This window comes from Montipora foliosa, chromosome 2, assembly GCF_036669935.1.
Source record: "Montipora foliosa isolate CH-2021 chromosome 2, ASM3666993v2, whole genome shotgun sequence".
In the NCBI taxonomy this organism is placed as follows: Eukaryota; Metazoa; Cnidaria; class Anthozoa; order Scleractinia; family Acroporidae; genus Montipora; species Montipora foliosa.
The window spans coordinates 18,443,231-18,468,450 of record NC_090870.1 but is presented as its reverse complement, the minus strand read 5'-3'; the positions used below and the strand labels follow the sequence as shown (position 1 = coordinate 18,468,450).

Here is a 25,220-nt window from a genome sequence, read left to right as displayed (position 1 = left end):
ATCTAGTGCAGTTCTTATGTTAGTTATGTTAATTGCCACTGTAAACCCCCCTTAGAGAGTATCAATAAAGTATTGTATTGTATCTTATCTTAACCTTGCCGTATTGTTTACAGGCCACAAAAGATTTAAGCTTACATTTACTTGATCTTTTACGTTTATCAACCAGAAGTCCAAGCAAGTCCACTACTTTCAACCATCAATAATGCCTAGATGGTCTTTATTTCCTCTTCAGTCAAATAAAACCCACTTTCTAGTTGTTGGGAAAACTAGAATAATTCCTACATATTTTAATGAGGCCTTCCAAGGGGGGTAGTCTTGTCGCCTTGTCGCATCCTTTTGTGTACCTTTGTCGCCTGACCAGCGGAGGAAATTGTCGCTGTCGTTTTTCGTTTGTCGTTTTTTTTGTTGTCGCTTTGTCGAAATGAAAAATGGATTGTCGTTTTCGCAAGTTGTCGCTTCTTTCGTGTCAACTTCTGTCGGCTGTCGGTACTTTGCTAACAAATTGTCGCCACATTTTGACCCAATGTCGCTTGTCGCTCAAACCCCTTGGAAGGCCTCTTTAATAGGTTCCCTGTCTACAAGTGCTAAAAACACTCGAAAGGCATTCAATTAAGCCATAGCTTTTGTCCGTTTGCCAAGTTTTGCTGATTCAACTTTTAAACGCCCTTCACCTGGGAAGGGTTTTTTTTTAAAGATCAAAACTTTTTGAGCTTTCGATTTCAATTTTAAATACAAAATATAAAACACTCGCTGCACTGAAAATAATCTCACACGAAAAACTGTCTAGGACACAAAAATTTGGTTTGTGCGTGAAAATTATTAAACACAGTGAAAACTTTAAGGCTGTTCACCAAGCGAAGCTTGAAAGAGAATAACTTCAATTCAACCATATGGGGAATATCTTGATGCTTACTTACGTTTTGCGATGTTCAGTTTTCACGAGGGAGAATATCGTCCTCTCATGCATCTTTGTAAATTTTCTCATCTTTGGAGTGCTCACAGACTTTCATCTCTCCTAACTGAATTTGTAGAACGCAATCAAAGTACTCCAAAATCTCCGTGGATTGTATGACATAATCCCACATTTGATAGCAACGGATAAATAGTAACAGAACTGTTTAGGAAAACTCTTAATTAAGCCATTTTGTATGGCTCTGTGTGTATTAAATGAGAAAAGAACACGGCACGAATGCAATACTGTCTGTGAATCTGTCGATCAATTCTGTGCGCGTTTGTCAATCAATCAAGTTCTGCGCGCGTTTGTCAATCAATTTTAAAGGGGGAGGTAGTGGGTATTAGAGAATGCAATAAATGCTTAGTATTTAGTCACGGTTTGCAAGAAAAAGAGCACTTGGTTACTTATCAGTTTTGACCGGAAGTGGTGGGGGCCCGTCATTGAATAAAAGGAGAAAATAGTCAGCCCAGCACGGCGGTCTATTTCAGAGATACACTCTGCAAGCCGTATTTCTGCCAATTTTTCTACATTTCTCGGTTGTGTAAAAAAAAAAACAACTCCCTAAGAACTCTGTACCGAATTTTACTGAATTTAAAGGCTTATTCCCTTGTTTCTTAATTCACGAGCGACTATTTGTGTATCACCAGGTCCTTAGAAGGAGCCTAAGGGAATCAAATTTTAAAATTAACATTGATTTTTTTCCCTCTTGCACGAACAGACAGAGGAATGTACAAATGGAACCGAAGCGAGGAACTCGACTACCATTCAAACACTTTCTACTGGAGTAGAAAATCTAAGAAACCGTTTGATACACCTAGAATCAAAGAAACAAGTTCCTTGTTATGAGCCTCAATCATTCAAGCGTCTGTGTAGGGAATGTAACGCTGAAGAGGCTTTCAACATCATATTCAACGCCATGACATCGACACGACACTCAAAGCAAAGAAGAGAATTAAACGAGAAACGCACAGTCGCAATTTTACATTTGATGACTTTCGGACTGTCACAAAAATGCAGCGCGTTTCAAAAAGATCATGGTCAACTACTATTAAGATCTGGACTGTCTACAAATGCTTTAAACGCAGAAAGGGTCCTTGGCACCACTTTTAGTGATCGACAGTACCAGCTGCTTAAACTTAAGGATTCGTCGCAACATACGCAGACGCTAAATGACTGGATCGACCAAACAATAAGCCATAAGAAATTACTAATAATCAACATCGATGACTATACAAACGTTCACACAAAGAAACGCCCACTAAAGGGAACCTGTAAGGCAACGAAGATGTGTACTCTTCTTCTTAAAAAGTATGACATTGATGCGGTAGAAGTCGATTCCAGTAGACCAGTGAATTGCCCGGACGGCATACTAGTGGAAGACATCGTGCGCAACATGTCAACCGATGAGCAAGTCGCGAGCTTTTGCTTTTATACTTTCATTCAATATTACAGTGCAAACGCGCCATGGTTAAAGAGCACTTTTTTTGATCCACTATGGGAGCAAAACCGTTTGACAACACACGATTATGCAGTAGATGAAGCAATTAAAAAAATGCGCAAAATGAATGATACCATGCTCCTTGATTGCGTGGAACTGGCCTTACATAGTGAATCAGATTTCCGGAAAGCATTAGACATAGTCATGGCTACAAACATCAGAAAATACTGTGAACGTTTCGTCCTTCCCCAGCCGGGGGACTGGCCAGCACAGTTTTATCCGAGACGAATTGTTTACTCGTCTAAGACAGAGGAAACAGTTCGTTCAAGCATCGTCCCGCTCATTGGTCCACTTCATATCACACTAAACGGCCAAGAAAACGTTTTCAGAGTATTCTACGAGCTTTTACGTTACATTTATCAGTTTGTTTTCAGTAAATCTAAGCCTTTTGGCGACAGATGTCAACCTTGGCGAATATCTTTAGTTTTAGAACTAACACACGGTGGGTGGAGCCTCATAAGAGACAGCATCTTGAGCGTTTTTGGTGAAAAATGCAAAGACCTTCAATTTTTAACACTTATTAATTTTCTTGAAAACTACGTGCCACTAGTCTTGACCATCTATGCTGTGATTTTTCGTTCAAATAACTGCATGCTATACGTATCTGCCCTGAAGAGGATTTGGTTAATGTTCTTTTTCTTCGCTCGTCACCACTACGACAAGTCTCCTCTTGTTTTCCTATCCAATCTTCTGTACTGGGATAAAATTGGACAACCACTTCACCACACCTTTCGCAACTCTGTTAAAGCCTTCACTGAATATCCCGTGGAGTATTTTCATTCAATAATTCGGGACCAGACCTCTCCTCATAGCACACCACAACAAATAACAAACACTTGCCGTTCCATTTTTGCATCAAATCAGCGTCAAAAAAACTTTAGACAAACTTTTCTTCCTACGAAAAACTACGTTCTTTCCAGAAACCAGCTAAAATCAGCGAAACTGAAAGCAGCAGAAGCTTTAAAAAACACTTTTCACAACATTATCAGTAAACCTAACAGCAGCTATTCAGCAAATGCCACAGATAAAGAGAAGCGGGAATGGATGTTGCCTTGTTTATTTGGTAATAAGTTTAAGTCCAATAAAGTTCTTCCTTGCGGATTCCATCTCTCACCTTCTGAAGAACTAGAACCAGATCTACTCAGGGAATGTGATCTACCCAATTGTCAACGACAAAATGATATGAATTGGCGTGTATTTAAAGGCTGTGGGCAATCATTTCATGTGGTGTGTGTCTCAAACCTGACATGTCCAATCTGCCAAGAAGGTATCCAACGCCATGTTCGAGAAAATGCAAAAAAAGCAAAACAGGCCATCTTCTCTACAAGTTCCACGAGGCACAAGAGAACGTCATCCGACACAACCACCAACACAGACGATACAACTGATAACGACGAATCCTCTTTGGCATGTTTAAATGATAGAGAGTTGGTTGAGAAATGTCACAATCTGAACGTCGAAATAACATCATGGCCTAAATATTCCACAAATGTCGTGCGTTCAAAAGATGATCGGCCACCTACTCAGCATTCTAAAGAGAGCTTGAATAAAACACCAAAAAGGAACTCAAAGGCGCCGCAACATCCAATGTCTGGCCATAAATTTAACTTTCGCGCAGCAAAAGCAATAAAGGAATTTTCTGAGAAGTGCTGTGGCGAGAAACCATCAGACCACCAAATTCGACACCTCTTGGCGAGCGACAGTAGACTGGCAGGAGAAACATTCGACAGAGTCAAACGAAAAATATTAACATTATTGAAGAATGACGCCAAAGCGGCAAAACCTTCGACGGTGTCATCGGTTCCTGTACCCCCATGGGGAGGTCGTTTTTCGTATCAAGAGGAAGACATTGAAATCATCAATTCTTGCCCAATCGACAATCTCCTTACGTTTTTTCACCTTCTTCTGCTTTCTGACTCTTCCTTTCTCAAAGCATTCCAAACTCTACCATATGCTGCAGCTAAAACCCTGCTATCAGTACATGAAATGTTTTCAAACAAACAGTGGACTACGGGAAAATTAATTTGGCTGACACAAATCAATCTTGGAATAGACTTCAACAGGAAACAAATGAACGTTTGGGGTGGAGAAGATGAGCGGTTCCTTGCTGCCTTTCGTCAGTTCACAGCAAACGAGATGGACTCCACTTGCAATAATCCAACCTGCCCTTCAAAGCAGTTAAGCTTCCGCTCAAATGGACCTATTGCATTAAAGTAAGTCACTTTAACTACATAAAGTATTAAACTTTGTAAGCAGTATCCCTCTTCAACCCCCGGGGGTACTTTCTGGGTGGGAATGTGCCGCTGGCACCCCGGAACCCTTAGCCTAAACCAGAGCTAGTTTCAGCTGGATTTTTCTACCCTATACTAGAGTAAACTCCCCAAAATCACTCCTATCCTAGAGTAGCTGTTTTCCAGAAACTGAGGTCACTAGCACAGTCTAAAACAAACCCAAAACATTTATACCACAATCAGGATTTATTTATACTTGTCCAGCAATGCCAAGCACGTACGTACGCATTATCAAGACAATAAATTGTTTAATTTTAACCAGTATTAATACCACCGATTTCCGTCTGAATCCCAATTTTTGACAATTAATAATATCCAGTGACGTTTTATGATAGTCATCTATCAACGCTGTTGAGGCTGAGTCGTGAAAATTTAAACTTGCCGATTTCATTTTTGCGCTTCAACCCCGCAACTGTAATCCTAACTCTTAGCATTTGACCAATAGATAAGTATAAGCATCCTCACTCATTTCACATTACTACAGTTCCCTTGTAGAACCGAAACCAAACCATTTAACGGCACTAGAAGCAATGCTTCTTCAGTGGCACAGAACAACCAACCAACGGTGCATGAGGGAGTGGAGAGGCTCTCTTCCACCTGGCAGCACACAAGTGTTCCATCATCGAACTCGGACTAAACAAGCGGATGGAAGCGTTGTTAGCAGGTATTGCCGAAAAGCCACGTTAACTAAATTTGTATTGAAATAGCTTTTTAATTATCACATCTTAAAGACTCTTCCACGCCATGCCTGAAAGCATGTTGCAGATCAGTTTTCAATAACTTATGTACGTGTATTGCAAATTTTCGTTGTTTTCATCAGAATACATCACCACTGCAATGGAATCAGATCGTTTGGTACCAGAAAATTCATTGATGGAACGCCATTAGTTCTTCCTCTTTGTGTTGACTATCATTGCAGACAAGGTGTGATAAAGGATGCACGTGACCTTCCTCGACAGCTGGAATTTCCACCCTCATCACAACACAAGTACAGCAGTAATATTTTTTCAAAATTACAATATCGTCCCATGAAAGTGTTTGACAACGAGAGAAAAATCTCTCTATCTCCAAGTTTGGTTTGAACCAACACATCCATCCCCTTGCGTGTTATGGCAACCAAGGTGACGAATCTGCAAACAATAATAACATTCAAACTTCTCAGTCAAAATGACTACAGTATATTTGCATGTGGATTAGTGAGGGCAACTACACATACATGTAAATACTCTTTCACTGTTTACATCTTAACAGCATTTCAAAATATGAGTAAGCCACTTCAGCTTGATACATAAAAAATATGAAGGGCAAGAAACTTCAGTTTTGCTTTCAACATTTTAATGGAAATTAATCTTAGTTTAATTAACCATTTAAGCCTTAAGTCGTCCCTAATTTAAAAGATCACACTGAAACAACTTCCTTGACAATTACATTGTACAACAAATTAAGCCAGAACTCCTCACTGGACAAAGCTAATATTCGTAGTGTTTGTTTCCAATAATATTTAAAGAAGATCATGCTAGAAATGTTCAGACAGACTTGAAATCGTAAGGCAAAAAAGGAGGGTCACACTGAATCATGTTTTGTTTAATTTCTGTTAAAGGTATGATCTTCAATGCCTCACCTACTGGGATGGAGGTCACTACACAAGTGCCATGAAGTTGAAAAACCCAAGCGTTCCAGTACCAGGATGGTTCTTCTATGATGGCTTGAAAGTTAAAAACCATGGCATTGGTCTAACTAGATGTAGTGACCCCCCTATAACTCCACAAGGAAGCCTGCTGTCCCACGCTATTTACATTCTTGTGTTGTGATGAATAATTCTAATAATTGCTGTACTTAATACCTTAAACATTAGATTTAAACAAAAAAATTAAATATATAGGTCTAGTGGTTTCCCACAAGTTGTCCAAAATAAAAGGAAGCACGGATTGTTTATCCAAAATCCTGATGTTGAGCCTACACTTGGACAATTGGTACATCGGGTTCAAATTTTAGGAAATCATTATGATTATGCACTGAACTTTCACTGTTTAACAGTATTAAAACTGGTTTATCAACGGAGTTGATAATGTAAATTGACCACCGTACAAAGATTCTAAAAGCTGACGTTTCGAGCGTTAGCCCTTCGTCAGAGCGAATCGAGGGATTATGGGTTACGTGTAGTTTTTATAGTAGAGTAGGAGCTACGCTATTGGTGGTAACATGGCAACGTGAAAAGTAGGAATATATTAGTTAAATGAAAAGCGTTCGTTAATACCGTGAGGATTCAGGGTGCCGATTTGAAAGATGAATTTTTGTTCCAGATTCTTGCGGCTTTCCGTCGTACCTAGATGTAGGGAAAGGCCGCAGATAGCCATGTGTTTTTTGGAGTGGTTAGGCAGATTAAAATGGCGAGCGACTGGCTTAGATGCATCCTTGTCATTCTTCTCAACATCGCGAAGGTGTTCGCGGAATCGGTCACCTAGTCGTCTACCTGTCTCACCAATGTATAATTTATTGCATAACGTACAGGTTATGCAATAAATGACATTTGCGGAGGTACATGTGAAACGATCGGTGATCTTAACAGATCGCTTAGGTCCCGATATCTTGCTAGTGTTAACAATGAAAAGACAAGTTTTGCATCGTGAGCGCGCGCATTTGAAAGTGCCGGGTTGCTCGTTGGTTTTGAGCGCGCTTCTAACTAAAAAGTTGCCTACGTTTTTGTCGCGTTTGAATGAAATAAGTGGAGGTTGCGAAAAGATTCTACCAGTCTTGGGATCATTTTGGAGTAATTTAAAATTACTAAGAATGATGCTTTTGACTGCGTGATTATGAGGATGGAAAGTGAGGGTGAATGGAATTCTGTCATTCTTATCTTTCTGTGACGTTTGTAGTGACGACTGTCGATCAAATTGTTGGGCGCGATGATGGCCCGCTTTGACCACAGAGACAGGATAGCCACGTTTTTCGAAGAACTGGCACATCTCCTCTGATTTGCTGGAAAAATCGGAGTCATCACTACATAGACGTCGAAGTCTAAGAAATTGAGAATAAGGAATGGAGTTCTTGACATGTGATGGATGTGACGATGAATACAACAAATAACTGTGTGAATCAGTAGGTTTGTAGTGCACACTAGTACATAGCACGTTGCCTCTAATAGAAACTTTGATATCTAGGAAAGCCAATGAAGTTTCCGAAATTTCCCAGGTATATTTAAGAGCCGGATGAAAAGAGTTGACGGAGGTTATAAATTGATCGAGTTCTTCTCTGCTGGATGAAATAGCGCCGATGCAGTCGTCGATGTAGCGGCCGTAGAGTTCAGGTTTGGGGCCGTTGTACTGATTAAAAAATTGGTGTTCAACATATCCTACAAAAAGATTGGCATAGCTAGGTCCCATTCTTGTGCCCATCGCTACACCATTAATTTGTTTGTAATAGTTGCCGGCGAATGAAAAACAGTTAAGCGTTAAAACTAGTTCGGCAAGGCGGAGGAGCGTTTCCGAGCTAGGTTCTTTGACAGTGCGTTGATCGAAAAAGTGTTTAAGTGCTTGAAGACCTTCGCTGTTAGGAATGACTGTGTATAGAGATGTAATGTCCATGGTGAAAATAAGTTTGTCTTGGCCGGAGAAATTGAAATCGCGGAAAATTTGTAGTGCGTGTGTACTGTCTTTAATGTATGATGGCAAAGATTTGACGATAGGCGTCATAATCCTGTCTAAGTAGCTAGAAATGAGTTCGGTGGGGCAGCTACAGGCAGAAACGATAGGTCGACCTGGGTTGTTGGGTTTGTGAATTTTAGGCAAGAAGTAAATGCACGAAGTTCTAGGGGTGTTGATGATGAGATTAGTGGCAGTGTCCGGTAATTCTTGATTAACTATAAGATTTTGAATGGTGTCTTTGACAAGTTTTTGATTGTTGGAAGTGAGATCTTTAGGGATTTTGGCATAAAACGAGGTATCCGAAAGTTGCCGCAAAGCTTCTTTTTGGTAAAGGTCGGACCGCCAAACAACTACCGCGCCGCCTTTGTCGGCCGATTTGACAACTATGTCGTTGCGTTTACTAAGATTTTTAAGCGCCGCCCACTCTTCCGAGGAAAGGTTGGAAAATTTAGTGTTGCGATTGAATTTAAGTTTGTGAATGTCGTGACGGCATTTTTTGGTGAAAAAATCTAAAGAGGCAAATTGTCCCTCTGGGGGAGTCCGCTTTTCATTTAACTAATATATTCCTACTTTTCACGTTGCCATGTTACCACCAATAGCGTAGCTCCTACTCTACTATAAAAACTACACGTAACCCATAATCCCTCGATTCGCTCTGACGAAGGGCTAACGCTCGAAACGTCAGCTTTTAGAATCTTTGTACGGTGGTCAATTTACATTATCAACTCCGTTGATAAACCAAATTTTTGTATACTACTTCCCCACCGACGCAGCACCACAGTTTCTTTAGAAACTACCCCTTCATTCATTAGTATTAAAACTGTTCAACTAAAGAAGATCAAGAACAGGTTCACACATTTTTCTGCGCAGGCACTTGTACTAGCACTAGTTTGATTTTTGCCAATGAATGAGTACCATTACTTGAGATACATGTACCTGTACTGAAATGTTAGGTGCAAGATATCCAATGAAAATCTGTGTTTTTGCTCAAGCACTGGACAATGGGCACCATATAATAAAAAGTTTGCCCCACCCTCATACTCTTTTTTATTTAATACAAGAAAAGTATGAGAGTGGGATTTTTTTTTGTATGGTGCTCTCATTCAGTGCTTGAGCACAAGCAATAAAATAGATTTTGAGGTATGGTAAAAACTAAATAATTATTGGCTAGTGCACTTAAGTTTTTACAATTCAGGGTGTAAAAATAACAAAAATAACTATCATTATTATTATGGAGTTAATAAAGGGTTCTCATTTCTCTGCTTTCAGCCTTCTTTCCCAAGATAAAGGTAATGTGAATCACACCACAAATTCCAAGCCTGGGTACTTGAAAAATCATTCATAATAAGATGCAGAGATGTATCCAGGTTTTCAAATTTGGGGGTCCTCTGGACCCCTTTTTGAAAAATTTGGGGGTCCATTACAAAATTTTGGGGTCCAGCTAATTAATAATTCAAGATTTAATATTCGATCTATTGCCTCTTAATTGCTGCTGCAGTACCCTTTCAGATTTCTAAATTGCACAATAATAAAGTCTTATCCCTCCCCACGAATATATACTTAAAATGATCGATTTCTTTGAAAGTGTTATGCCCGTTGATTCATCCATCAAAATGTATGGGCTTTCAAAGCTCCATCCATCACATCTGAAAACGTCTCGAGGAATCCGTATGCTGTAGGAACTGTTGGCTCCAGTTGATAAATGATCAAGATCTCCTCAGCCAAAAAAAAAGAGACCTGAATCTCAATTTTCCATAAAAGAGCATCATATATTTTAACAACACTTGAGATGCAATTGAGGAACAAAAGAGTAAACAAATATAAGCGATCGATACACACTTCATCATCGGCCCGTGTGGCCATGACTTCACCATGGCCAATGTTAATAATCAAGTGATTGAATACCTTCAAGCTTCATGTTCAATACATTAATTTTAAGTCTCAGTCTGATCAAAACCATTTGTTTTCTGCCAATTACAAGTACTGTAAGTATGATACATGTATATCTGAAATTCACTCTTATATGAATTGAAGCAACCATACAACCTTTTGGTTACAAAATTCAGAAGTTTGAATTAACCTACTACCCTAACTTTACCCTACAATTGTACACAACACACTTGCATACATGTCAAACTCAGGTGGGTTCTTAAATTTGATCAATTAAAGTGCATGTTCAAAACTCAACTTCATGTTCTATTGGCAAAAGTTTTGTTTTGCATCACTTGTGAACATTTCTAAAAAAAATTCCATGTACCTACAATGTTATTCTTTTCAACTTTCAACCTTACAGTTCAGTCACCACAGGAAAAAAATACCTTGCATAAGATGCTTACCGGTATTTAGCAACAGACTAAACATCTTAGATACAGGTTTCCACTAAAAGAAAAAATGCTCAGCTACTGTGCAATTTCAAATTCATCTGACTTTTGAACAAAAAAGAAATATAAAATTAGTAGTAAATTATTATTTTACAAATGGCCTAGATATTACTGAAATGATCACATATAACTTTTTGACAGGTAGCTTACAGCATATATTAGAAGAGACTGAATTTGCAGGGGCAGCTGTGCTTTGTAAGCTAGTCCAAATATATAATTTACCTTACAGAAAAAGAACACTTTTTGGAAATGAACATAAATTTACTGAGATGACTTCTAGAATAAGAAAAGTCGAAAATGTCTCAGAAAAAGTTGATTAGAGCTTTGCACAGTACATAATCATAGTCAGCTGTTACAGAGTTTAAATTGTACTTGCTTTTCAATGCTATCCCAACCCAAGGAGAATGCCATACTTGTTACAAATCAAAAATGCAGAGTAATCGGGACAAACCAATTTTGTAGCAGCACATTTAAAATAATTCTACAGACAACATGTTCAACTATTCAAATGGTGACCAACAGACAAAAGAACCCTTGTACCAGAACTACGAATGAATTTTCATATTATTTTTTGGTATCTACTAGTAAACTTAAAATAATACAAATACATACAGTATTAAATATTACACTAAAAACACTGGAATCAATGTTTTCGAAATGTAAGATCTAAACGTGCTACATAAACAGGACAGAAAACACACAAATTGAGAACATACTACTTTGATAGGACTAAGAGCATGGCCAAAATCCATTCCAAATCTTTCTGAAGGAATGATAAACCAAAGAAAAGCATGATTCAAATATCAATAATTCCACTACACCACTGGCTTGAAAATTACAAAACCAAAAATAACTTGCACACAATAGCCCTTATGCATGATGACTAATTTCACCAATTCAAATTGAAAACTCAGACTTGTAAAGAAAACCTGCATGTAAACAGTATTGCATGTCTAGATGATGTGAATTATTTTGTACAAACAAGGATTGGTGGTGAATTTCTGAGTATTATGCATCTGTAAAAACTTTGCATAACTAGAACACACATCGTTGCACAAGTAGACACTTTGCTTAAACAGTACATGTACATTGTACTTTTGAGAAAAAAACCTCAAATCCTGGGGGGGGAGGGGGGGGATACTCCCTTAAAAGAGCTTAATAAGGATGTGCGGCCAGCCAGGGTATGTTTTTCCGGATTTTTGTCTTGAACAGGGTATCGAATTTATCATTTTTTGTCTTAATCAGGGTATCAATTTATCAATTTTTGTCGTAAACAGAGTAGGAAAATCAGCAATATTTGTCTTAAACAGGGTATGAGGGGCCGCGCAGCACCTCCCCACCCAGGGATATATCGAGTCCCCCCCCCCCCAACTCATGGACAAAATGTTAGAACAAAAACTTCGAGTTTGGATGGTGTAATATACTACCAAGAAAGTACAAAAATTAGTACATTTGAGAGGCAACCTTTCAAAGCTACTTTCTTTGATGATGAGATTACATAATTTAATTTGTCAATGGCAAAACATCGCAAAAGTATCAAATTTACATCTCATTGAATCATTGATCATCGATTCACTCAGTTGGCAAAAAAATAATCTGCATGTTACAAAACATTGTTGTAATTTTCATGCCAACTGGTACAAACTAAATCAAACATCGAGGCCATTAACCGCAGAAAACACTCCTAGTGTTTATAATAATAATAATAATAATAATAATAACAATAATAATTTAATAGTAGTAATAATAATAATAATGATAATAATAATAATAATAATAATAATACTAATAATAATAATAGTAACAATAACAATAATAACAAAATAATAACTTTTTGTACCAGGATGCAATATCAAAAATTGTTCAAATAACTGACTTTTTATCCAGTTCCAACTGGTAAAATAACATTTTCTCAATATCATATTTTCTTTTGCATTCTGGTTGGAATGGCCTTGTTAAGGGTATGAACTATGACCAACATGTATCCACTGTCAACCATCACTTGACTCAAAACAGCTTCCTTGATCCAACAACACACGACAGTGACCGAAAACCAAAATTACATCGTTAATGCTTACATAAAACAATACTCGAAGAAAAAATGATTCGTTAATTCGTTAAACAGCTGCAGTAACGAATCTGAATCTACGATATCAAATTAAGCACACTTCTGTTCTCCAAAATAGTTATTATTTTTAGCTAAAACATGGATTGTGGCGGGGCTAAGAACCTGCCTTAAACGTAACTTTTACGGAGTAATTACAAATCCATGACTTGGCAACTATTTCAACAAACAAAATTCAACTACTTGACAAGAATCGGTGAGTTGTGACTGCTAAAAAGTTTTACATTGGCCAGAAAAGAGAATAGAATGATCTGAAAAGCAACTATTTGAAATCTTGGATAATACGGTTGCGTTCCCAATGACACAATCGTACTCAAAATCAAATTCACATCTGATCGAATCATTGATCATTCAAGTAGAGGTGCCGATCGGAAGGTGTAACGCAGAAAAAAATAACCTTCACGTTGAACAATATTGCCATTTCCCTGCCACCTGGTACAAGCCAATTCACACATGAACGGAAACCTTAGGAATCCTCCTTTCTGTACATTACAGTAACTTTTTGTACCCGGTGGCAACAAACTTTCCACATCAAAAATTGCGTAAAAAACTCACCTGTTTCGCAGCTCTTTTCCCACGAAATAAAATTTTCAAGGAGCAAATTTTCCGAGGATGTTCGTTGGATTGGACTTTTAAACGATTTACACAACATAGACATTCTCTAAGAATACATTCCACTTGAAACTGGCGTTAAAACTAGTCTTGATCGCTCTAAAAAGAACGGAAACCAACAAGCTACCGATTCTCAAAAGGCAGCCATTTTTCTGTTCTCCTCGGGAGTGTTTTTTTCACGGCTTCGATGACCGCGAAACAATAGAAATGTTGGCACTTGTTGGCTCTGAGGTTTGACCAGTTTCAAACTTCATCCAACAACTTCCAACAAGTCGCAACAACACACAACATGGTGTGCAAACGCTCGCAACATGTTGGGCCCAACAATGATGCGTCTTGTTGGCCAACAATATTGCGAGCGTTTGCACGGGCCTTAAACAGTCCTACTTTCTAGACTAAAATTGACATCAATAAAAATAAAATCCTTTTCCCGAACATATTACTGAGAAGCAAAATAGTTTTTAAAATACTCTAGAAATCCGAGGTTGCTTTTAAGGTAAATATAAAATTCAACTTCTGAATGCGTAGCATCAGGCATACAATTGTCCCTTGAACCAAAAGAGGACAGGTTACTTTTCCCATAAGCCGAGTCATGGGCTCCCGGATTTTTCGTTTTGTTTTGCAATTGTGTGCAGGTTTAGCGTGGAGGGATTCTAAATATGACAACAGTACGTCACAGGTGCTAACATTGAGTTTGGTCAGCGGTTGTCCCGAAAGGTAAATATTGCGGCAATCTTCACTCGATGTCCACCGTTTTATTCGGAGGAAAAACGTCGATCGAAGAATGATAATAGCAGACAAAAAGCAACTTAGATACCTAAACTTTGTTTTCACCCTCAGGGATCCAGTGCTTGGGCAGCAGAGATCGTCCCTTTTTTGTAAAATCATGGAGCGAAATTCGAACACTGAAGCATTATCCGTGGCAGGTAAGCCAAGCAGAAGCCGTTAAAAGAGGGTTTATTCGCCTTCAATTGACCTGTAATGCATTTAAATGTATTTTTCATTTATTTAGGGTTGTTTTAGATCTATCTGCGTGCGAGGTTGGTGCAACGCTCCCTGTTAACGAGTCTTTCAATGTAGAGCCAAAACTTGGAGATCGCCGAAATTAGGCAATTTCAGAGAGCTATAAATGTTCCATCAAGGACGGACTGCAAGGTTTCTCTCCGTAATGACATTATGTGTGGTACTTACTTTCCAGCTGCGTTGGTTTGATTGAAAAAGACCGCCTCACTTTTCCATAAATAGAGTTTGAAGTTGATCGGTGTTCGCGTGTCTGATCAAGCTGTATGATAGGGGTGCCTTTGGCAATCTCAATATTAATGAAAGTCACCTTTGTTTATTCAAATAAAAATAAATAAATATAAATAAATAAATAAATAAAATAGTTAAATTTGTTTATTTATTTATTTGAAAGTCACCTTTGTTTATTCAAAAGACATGAAGTAACTGACAATAGATTATTTTTGTTCAGGTTTAGTTGGTTCTTGATAAATTGATCTTCAAAGTTGAGTCAAATTGAAGCCCCGATATAGGGTGCCAGGAGCGTTCGAGCGGGTGAACCAAAAATCCCTCAAAACTCCAATAATTTAACAGATCCGATCAAGTGGATTGTGGTTTTAGTATAAGCACATAAAAGTCTTGCAACACACAAGAAATGAGCGAAATCTATTTTCAAACCAGATCGACCGGACCGCTTTTACGGAGACAGCCTATTCACGGGTGAACGCATTAGAGAATGTATGGCCGTTTTGCCGGGCCAAAAAAAAACGTGGTCGCAGTAACGAGGCGACTGTATTACCAAGGTGGCCGACAGGTGGGGTTGTTGTGGTTGTGTTACAAGAAATGATTTTGCATAACGATGGCATTTCCATACCTGACGTTGTTTTTTACAGACTCTTTTGGGAGATCTTCTTGGCACAGAAACTGATAAGAAATCCTGAGCCCAACAAGTTTAAAAGTCGAGTCATAAGAGAGAAAAGATATGAACCAAGGTTGAAAAGATTGGAAAATAGGCATTCGAATACCATGTGACTCAGTTAAATTTTCGTCGTTATATTTATAAGTATTTCTCATTGGAAATCACTGAAGACGAAAACCTGGAAAAATCGAGTAAGAAGCGACACCGATGCCATCTTCCAAAGAAAAGATGAAGATCTCGAGACTACAGAGGATCTGCGAAAAACTACGATGAAGAATACAAGCGAACCAAGGAAAGGTCCATGAAGTCAATAAGGACTTGTTTTGATTTTGACGTGAAAAATGCAGCGAAGAGTTAAAAAAAAATTGTAGTATAATAATTCCAAAAGCCTTGTCAAATCATGAACTCAAAACTGACCACATGCCGTCGACTTAACATAACAATGTCACATGACCAACTAGATCCCAGGACACCTCACTGATGATTGTGAAGACCGAGGAAGAACAACCTTTCCTTCTGAAGCGGATGGAGCAAGGAAATCAAGAGGCCAGGTTAGATAAGGCAATGCCAATCGACAAGTCTTTATTGATTGCAACCATGTCTCAGACAGCTATGAGTTTCCCAGTAATGTCTAAGAGGGAGTTAAATACCCAGAGCGACTCCATCAGGGCAAAACTCTTTGTTTAACTTTTAATGCCTTTTAATTTATTCATATCTTCTATATATATATATATACTCTATTTCATTACTTCATTTTTACTTGATAATGACGTTCTGGAAACGTCGAAACGTCGTGCCATGTTGTTTTATAATATTTTATCGCAGATTTTTATTGTCAAATAATTCTAATTATAATTATAATGAATAATTTTAATTTTAATAATTAATATGTAATCAGTTTGAATTTAACGCCAGTCCAATGAGGGAAGAGTGGAAACGACGTTGCCTTGACGAGATCCCGCAAGGACTGGAAACATATTCAAAGAAGGGTAGGCTTCATAATAACAATAATGATAATAATAATAATAATTGCTGCCGCAGTGAGTGAGCCTTAAGCGAGCGAGCAAGGCAGCTCGCTAATCGAGAGAAAAACACAATTTTCCTCGAAACGTAAGGAATTGTACTTATGCGCAAATAGAGAAATTAAGATGCGCGGTCTCTTGCGTTCGCTGGGCTGACGCAACGCAAAAAGAAAAGAGACCTCTGCTAGCCGAGCTTGCAGCCTTCTTTCTTTTTCAGTCTTCTGGTTCATTTCCGCTTCTTTGATGCTTTCTTGATCCGTTTAAATAATCATGATCACAGCTTCGTGCACATGAATAGGAAAAGCTGTTTGGTTGAACTAAAGTGATGACAGGTCCAGATTCCGTTAAATATGAGCCGAGTATTCCGACTGGAAAAAAAGGCATGTGGTGTCTACGAAAGGAACTCCCATGTCGTAATCTCCATGGTCTCCCATCCTGGACCGAAAACCCTGCCCGACAGGGCTTAACTTTTGTGAAATTGTGTCTTTAAAGAATCAAAAAAGGACGAGCAGTGAATCAAGAGGCTATATTGACCACCATTCTATGTTTTCTTTCTTTCCTCGGGTGGAGTCCAGAAGGGGGTCTCACTTGGGGGTCTAGTTTGGGGATCCACGTTTTGTAAGACCTATTGAAACATCCCTTCAATTTCCACGCGCGAACCGTCGTGAAAATAACCGCGAAGCAGAATTGAACATTTCCCTTCCCCTCGCCAGTATTTTTACCATTTAGATAAACTAGTAATAATAATAATAATAATATGATAAAAAAACTGAAAGACAATAAGTTTATTTACAAAACTACTTCAAAAACCTATTTACAACTTCTAACCTTTAAACACGGTCTCGCTAATCATGAACTAGAATTCCTTGGTTTATTGATCACTTGAAGTCTTTTATTGGAGGACAAAAATGCTATTTAAATGATAAACCAAAATGAAATTAACTCTTTTCAGCTGAACGCTGTATTTCAGGCTCCAGCAAATGACCTCACTTGTTTTTTCCATTTCCGCTTCATACTCATTTCTTACACGATTTCTCAATGTTGTTCGGCTTGCAGTGAAATTTAATACGTTTTATTTTTAGGTTGCTTTCGTCTCAAAGACAAACTGACGACAAGCTGAACGTCACATAGAGAAGATTCAACAGTTCAAGGGAATCCCTAGTTTGGTCCTTTTGATGAATAATGTTTTCGCACAGGCTTAATGAGCTGGAAGAACATCTACTCCATCATAGCAGTGGTAAGAATGAAACAAGAGACAGGATCGTACAATCTTTTTCCTAATTCTCTTCATTGTATGTAGGGTTTTATGCTTCAAAATAGCACCAAAATATGTCAAGTTATTTTATCCGTCAGGAATGAACAGCTAGGAATGAGCTCAATAGATTCACGTCGGTCACTGTACTCAGTAGAGCGTCAGGAACACACCAACTTCCTTGCAATATTGCAACTTGTGAAACAACGTGAAACATTTCCGGGTGGGTCCAATGAAATTAACAATCTGAAATGGCGCCGTTTAAAATTTCAAGTGAGCGAGAAAGTAAAAAGCCAACTGATCGTGAGCTTGTCAATGCTTTGGATCTAAACAGGCCACACGAGACAAAATAATGGCGCAAATGACAAATTTAAAGTGGGCGCTTCAGTACTAAGGGCGCAGTTTCAAAACTGAAAGAGTTAAGTAACAAGTTCTTCGATTTTTTTCTTTTATTTCATGATAGAAACCGAACTTAAACCTTCTCAGAAGGCTAATTCTTCCTCGCAAGTAGTGTATGCTAATTCCGGTAGATTGAGGAGCTCTAGCTTTTGGCGGTTGACTCAGGGATACAGTCCGGGGAGGGAAAATGCCGTTTGGTCCTAACAGCTATCGAACCAATGACGTTTTGTGCTATTTGCACACAATCAACAAATACAATTTTAAAAAATCTGAATGCAACCTTTTGCCTTTCGAAAGGCACATTGTGGAATGACAGCGAAAACTGTTTCTTTTTTTTTTATCTTGCTTAGTTCAAGTGTCTATCACTGTATGTTTTCATTTGAGAAGTGGGTACCTTTGTTTTAATAATGTAATCATACGCAATACTGTTGTAAATTTAGGGCCGGGTTGTATATTTCTTGTCTCTTTTCAAAATGTTCGATTGCAACATACATTGCATTACAAAATAGCAACTCCGAGGCTCAGACGTTTAACGAGTGGTATGACAGTCACTTATTACCTGAATTGAAATAATCGACTTTAGCGCCATTCTTCACACTGGATTGAATTATACTCCTGACACAATTTTCAGCCAGTAAACACTCTGATACGCTGGATCATGTAAACTACGTTTTTAGAGTTGCAGTCGATTTGCTGAATTATAGCCCTGGTTTCACCTGCAGAGTGGAATGACGGTAAGTGGTCTGGCCATTAGATAGGTAGGTGCATTAAGAACAGTTCTTGCCACAATGATATGAGCCCGGGGGTAGTTGGTTGTATTGTGACAGGTTGTTGCGTAGTTTAGCACGTGCGATAAAATTGCTTAGATTGTGGTACGGATTCGAAGATATTTTTGCAAGGATGAGAAGAGGTTAAAATGTGGAAGTGTTTGCGAATGATGGATGAAATGGAGTGTAAAGATGGGTTTAAGGTAATAACAAAGGGGGAACACGTGCAGTGTTGTCCATTGCGGTAGTGGAGGTGTCTTTCGGTTAAAGGGCTTCGTTTTGAGTGACGTTACGTGCAATTTCTTGTCTGAGGAAATGGCCATTATATCCTCGTTTATGAGTTCCGTAATGCGAAGGATAGATTTCTCGTGTCCTTTAAGAAGGCAGAATAATCTTCTTTTTTTTTTCGTTACGAGAACCTTTTTATGAGAACGTTCAGAATGAGATTAACCAGGATTTAACTGGGGAACAGGGGTCGCAGAAAGGGAGGGGCGGGGGGCTACCTGGCTACCTAGCTTTGCCCCCCCCCCCCCTCCCCCCACTTTTTTTCTCTACGGTGTTGTTTTCTCCTAATCTTCTCCTCATCTCCTCACACTTTAACATGTTTTCCGCGGCCCCTGTTTTAAGAATATACTACGAACATACGCAGGCTGAGAGTCAGTTAGGAACGTCTTTCTTTTTCTGGCCTTTTTTTTCGCTCTTTGTTTTTGTGAGTAATGAATAATTAATGTAAAGAAACTGAATGTAAAGCTGCAGTGCAACAGGACATTTAACTCAAATACTTAGGGAGGTTTTTTTAATCATTATCAATGTGGTTTTCTTATTGCATGATAGTCTTTAGTCTTATTCTTTTTAGAACTTAGCATACCACACAACACTTATGTTAAGAACGTTTTCAGGCTCAAATCGCGAAAAGAAAAAGAAATCAGTTTCAGCCTCAGCGTCAAAATTAAACTGTCTCATAAAAAAAAGACTGTATACAAATTTTACTCTCTGTTTTGGCGTTTCATCCGCCAGTGTCCTTTATTGTACTTCTGGCCTCATGTTCAAAGGTATGTTAACTTCATCTTGTGGATAAGCAATTTCATCCGGCAATTTCAGCCCACTTCACGGTGAATGTACAGTCTCGAAGTATATCTATGTTCAAGGCGTATTTTAAAAAAAATTATTCTATAGATACTGATGACCTTCTCACGAAAAACTCATATTTTCACCTCGCGCAGTGAGCATATTATTTTTATCTTCACGTGTGAGGATATTGGTGTCGTCATGGTAACTAACACAATTAGCTCATAAAACGCGAGCTTCCTCTTCATTGTAAGATACTTTTGTGCTGTAGTATAATTATTCCCTACTACATGAGCATTTTGATTGCACAATTTGACATTATCATGATTTGTTTTTCAGAACTTTCATATCTTGTTTCGTGTTACACAACATGTGTGTTTTAGCGAAACTGAATGAAATAATTTTTTTTTAAATCTGGAAATTAAATCAATATCTGTATAATAAACAGAACATTACACGGCCTCTTGGGGATACAAATTTTATCTTCTCGCCCTGATAGTACCTCTCACTCGTTCGCTGCGCTCACTCGCACTCGAGGATAAGGCGTCGATCAAATCGAAACTTTAATATCCCCCTCCCCTTAGTCGGGCCGGCGATTTCCGGTGCGAAAGCTCAGAAGCAATGGGGTTTGTGGTCAGAAGCAGTTCAGAACTGGAAATCAAAATGCTTGCATGTCTCTACTTGTCAATTACAAGATAGTTTACAACAGGGGGCCCACACAATGTGTGTGGGTGTAACCGATTGTTTACAGTAAATGTACTGGATTTACCGTTTGCTTCACCTATAAATATATATTGCTAAGTATGTATATCAATCAATGTTAAATAAGCTCCTTGTCAATGAACAGGTCATCGTCCAATCAGAAAGGTGCAATCAGCAGGACGATTTGTGGCTGGCACATGATAATCTTGCTACGGATTCCTACCGCTCGAATATTGTGGGATTTAAATTTTCTTCGCGGGCTAGCTCCAGGCCGTTTAGATGGATTCTCGATCGGAAGGTACGAATCTTTCGACCTTAATGCTGCGAAGTTTGAAAGCGGAGCGATGCGATTTTCTGAGGGAAAATTGCTCCGGCGCTGGAGCCCTGTCAAAACAAGGATTACTTCCTTGTCCTTCTATTATTAGGGACAGTAAACGGCAAACTCAAAATCCTTCAAAATCGCTCAAAAAACCGCTTTTGAGGCAAACGGACGACGACATACCACAGGTAAGGTAATTCAACGATATATCTTTATAGGTGAAGCAAGCGGTAAATCCAGTATATTTACTATAAAATAATAACAATTGGTTACACACACACATTACGTTGGATCCCTGTGGTTTTTCAAAGCTGAAGACGAAATCGCATTTACACCGTTTTCTACTTTTCAGAATTATGGGGAGCAGACGATGGGTCAGTCAGAAAGAGTTTGGCATCTTCGGGATCTCTCCCAAGCTATACGTGTTTTTCGCCTTCGGCGCAGTTCCATGAGTCCATAAGTGTCGAAAAGCAAGCAGAATATCTGAGAAGCACTACCGAAAGCGGGACAGAAAGCATGACAAGGGATGATTATTTACAAGGGGACCTTGGACCAACAACAAAATCGAAACTGCCCCCCACTTTAGCGGCATCCTTGTCATCGGAGTTCCCAGGACATTCCATCTCCACCAGCCTTCGATCGTCATCCGGCTTCTTCGGCAGCAGTTCAGGCTCGTCCCTTGGGGATAATTCCGTACCTACAGAAATGGGAACTGACATCACCACAAACAGTGGAGTCACCACATTGACCAGCTACCGAGATGCATCAAATGTGATGGCTAATAGCATCTCCGAATGCGACGATTTAGCTGGGATAAACCCATTTGACACAGGAACAGAAATCAATATCCAGCAGTACTTGGCGGGTCATGAACTGGAAGTGATTTTCTGCGACCTGGAAAATCGTGTCTTTGAGAAGCAGCAGAGCCGAAAGGATAAGCAGGCGAGACAGCGGATTATCAATGGCAAGGTCGAGTTCCTGGTTCGCTCTGAATACGCCGTGAAGAATGTTCGTGCGTGGGTGAGAAGAGAAATCGAGGCTGCAGAACTGGAAAAGGATGCCAATGGCATGGTGTCAATTGAAGCTGTATTCATAAGAAAGGAGGACAGTTATGTGAGTACAAAGATTGATTGCGCTATTTGAGAAAAGAAAACCTCTCACGAGGGTCTAGATGGGGTCTAGAGTTGAGTGTTAAAAGCGGGAATTTTCCAATGTTAAATGCGACAAAGTCTGAAAATTTAATGTTAAGTGTTATGTAAAATTGTACAATTAACAGTTTAAAAAATTTCCATTGCATTTAATTTCCCACCATGAGAGTCATGGATGTACAACAAACACGACCAAATGCAATATTCAAATCCGAAAGCGCTTGTTTGGCGCTATAGCGAGCCCTCTCTCCCTTGTCTAGAAGGCCCCGCTGCTTATTTTCCCGCTCGAAGGCTCAATGATGCCGAGTGGTGTGAGTGAGAAGGGGACAAATGGGTAAATGCCGCTGCGAAGCGCGCGTCGAACGATTGCGGAGCCATGACTTCGTCTTGTACCGAGTTTTGGCAAGTTTCTTCCGAAACGGAGAGACTGATGCTTTGGAAAGACACCGAAGTCGATTGCCCATCGACCTGGAAAAGCAAAGAGACCTTAGCCCATTAAAAAAAACACTTAGTTACGTTGACTGGTATCAATGAACTTTCTAATACAAACGGAATGGCTTGCTTCGATCTGAAGCTCCTCAGATTGTTTCGGGGTAGAACTGCAAAGCAGAAAACGACCACATCGCCACCAATCATCTGTGGTTGGTGGAAGCCCCGATGCTTTTCTCGGATGAATAATCTGAATGGGCACAGATGCATGCTAATTGTGAACCTTTTACACAATTACAAGGTGTCTGTGGTGAAGGAAATAATGTTTGCGTTACTGATGTGGCAACGGGATCTTTAAAGTTAATAACTGGAATTTCGGGAACAGCCGAGTTTCTTCAGCATCGTGGAAGCTTGTACGACTAATTTGGTATTCATTCGAAGGATCCCGCCCCTGACAGCATCACTATCCCCGCAGCGAGGTCCAGCGTTGGTAGAGTTGACAGGTATATGCAGAGCACAGTGGACTCCGAGAGTGTAAAAGCCACATTTGGTCACGGGCACCCAACGATAATCTTCGGTGAAACGCGTGTTCGAGAGAGTTAAAATGTTCTAAGAATTTCGGTTCTACGTTGCCAGACAGGTATAGATTTCTTTACTTCAACATCACCTAAAAAATTCGCAACCAGGGAAAAGTAGTCCCTTACGTTTTCGGAAGGGATATTTTTGCAATTTTCGGCACTCAAAAAGGTCACCTAGCAGTTTCGGATGAGCAAATGGTTCGCTGGGAAGTTCTTAAAGGCACGTTCAGCTTGCAATTTCTGAAATGAAGATGTCGTTCTCTAAAATTCTCGGACACTTCAATTTTCAGCTAAGATATCCGAACAGATCAAATTCTTCTGGGTGATAAGGACATCTCTTTAGACAGTTTTTTATGCATTACAAGGAGCCTATAAATGTCTCTAAAAGGCTTTTGGCTTAATTTGCTCGTTGGGTGCTCTTGATTTGGTATTGAAGACAAATCCACCAATGGCCCCGAAGGAACCGTTTCAAGTCTAACGCAAGAGTCCCTTCACATCTTACACGACGGCATTAATACACTGGAAGAAACACTAATGAATTACTCTGCATGCGATCTGTCCGATCTCGACCTCTCGACATTGCTAACTTTCAAGCCGTTTCCCACTTCAAGAGTGAGACATTTAGTTTCTTGCGGTATGCAGTTGCCTTTGGGACTATTGTTAAAGAGTCTCTTAAGTGAGACAGATAAGATAGATAAGATAAGATAACTTTATTATATCACTTCAGGATATCTCTATTTACAAAATCTTTTTACAAAATTATTACTAACACGTAATGAAAATCAAAAATGTATTATTAAAAATGCTAGAATCGAAGGAAAAAACTGAAAACAACAAAAACAATTATTAAAACAAGATATTTTGCCGCATGGCAACATCGCGATTGGCTAGCAAATAATTGACATGTTCACTTTTATCGGTTATTCTATTAAAGATTTCTTCCGACAATTTCCAGAATCCATTAGGCGAATCAGGTTTGGATGACTTAAAGAGGTCAAGACCAGCCTTAAAGGCATTAATACTTGTTGAATTTCGCACGCGTAGTGGCAACTGGTTCCAATATTTAATAACTCTATTGCTGAGGAAGTCATGCGCTGATCTTAATGGATGATGAGAAGTGACATTAAGATTACGAGTTCGATAAGCTGTATTTGTCCCAAACATATTGTGACCATAGTCCACAAAACCGTTGATTATTTTGAAAGTCTCGATCAAGTCACCACGCATTCGACGTTCCAGTAAAGTCGTTAATCTAAGACGCTGTAACCTTTGACGATAAGGGAGTAGACCCATGCCCTCAACTATCCTCGTAAACTGTCTTCGGCAGTCCTCAATTTCCATTGTAATGCCACAGTTTCCGTGTCTTGCAGTTGGGGCCCACAGCTGCACTGTGTATTCCAAATGGGGTCTGACAAAAGCTTTGTAAAATGGTATCAGCACTTCTGGTTTCCTAGATACAACATTCCTAATGATCCATGACGTCATTTGTTTTGCTTTTCCGATCATTCTTCGTAATTGTACCTGCCAACAAATGGTATCACGAGCTGAAACAACCACTCCTAGATCTCTTTCCTTTTCAAGCACTTGCAAGCGTGTATGGCCAATCATGTAGTTATTTTTAGGGTTGTCTTTACCAATATGCAAAACGCTACACTTTGATTCATTAAATTTCATTTGCCACACGTCAGCCCAATGGGATAAGCAGTGTAAATCCGACTGAATGGTTGCAGGTGATCGTGCGTTAACTTTGAGTCGTCAGCAAATAACGTGGTTGTATTTGTTGTGATAGCAGGCATGTCATTAATAAACAAAAGAAACAACAAGGGCCCCAAAACGGAACCTTGAGGCACTCCAGATAATACGGATTCCCATTCGAGAACACAATTTTCATTTAGAGCTTCCTCTCTGGTAAAAACGGAAGCAAATGACTCCACTAGTAAATCAGCAGTCTCCTTAGGGCAAGTAGTAGTTTGTCCATTAGCTTTTCGCAAGCAAGATACTGTTATATTCGACTTCTTTTTGTTCCTTAGATACGCAAAAAAATTGCTTCGATTTTGTTTCACATTTTTAGAGAGTTTTTTTTCATAATCTTCTTTAAGTTTCTGTTCTACA

General features: G+C 39.1%; 1 protein-coding gene across 9 annotated transcripts in view; it reads left to right on the top strand.

Annotated features, from left to right (window-relative positions):
* Nucleotides 1-25,220, top strand: part of LOC137992598 (uncharacterized) — a 57,755-nt gene that overhangs the window by 20,474 nt on the left and 12,061 nt on the right. For 3 of the 9 annotated variants that reach the window (XM_068838019.1, XM_068838017.1, XM_068838016.1), the window contains exons 3-6: nt 1,674-4,666; nt 5,229-5,408; nt 5,565-5,732; nt 6,345-6,719. In XM_068838019.1, coding sequence (XP_068694120.1) covers nt 1,872-4,666; nt 5,229-5,408; nt 5,565-5,732; nt 6,345-6,555 — 3,354 coding nt within the window. In that variant the 5' untranslated portion in view covers nt 1,674-1,871 and the 3' untranslated portion in view covers nt 6,556-6,719. Of the gene's footprint in view, nt 1-1,673; nt 4,667-5,228; nt 5,409-5,564; nt 5,733-6,344; nt 6,720-14,346; nt 15,976-16,322; nt 16,414-17,528; nt 17,684-20,948; nt 21,142-21,305; nt 22,067-25,220 lie in introns of those variants that run through there. The other 6 variants (XM_068838024.1, XM_068838022.1, XM_068838020.1 and 3 more) reach the window with 5 other exon arrangements.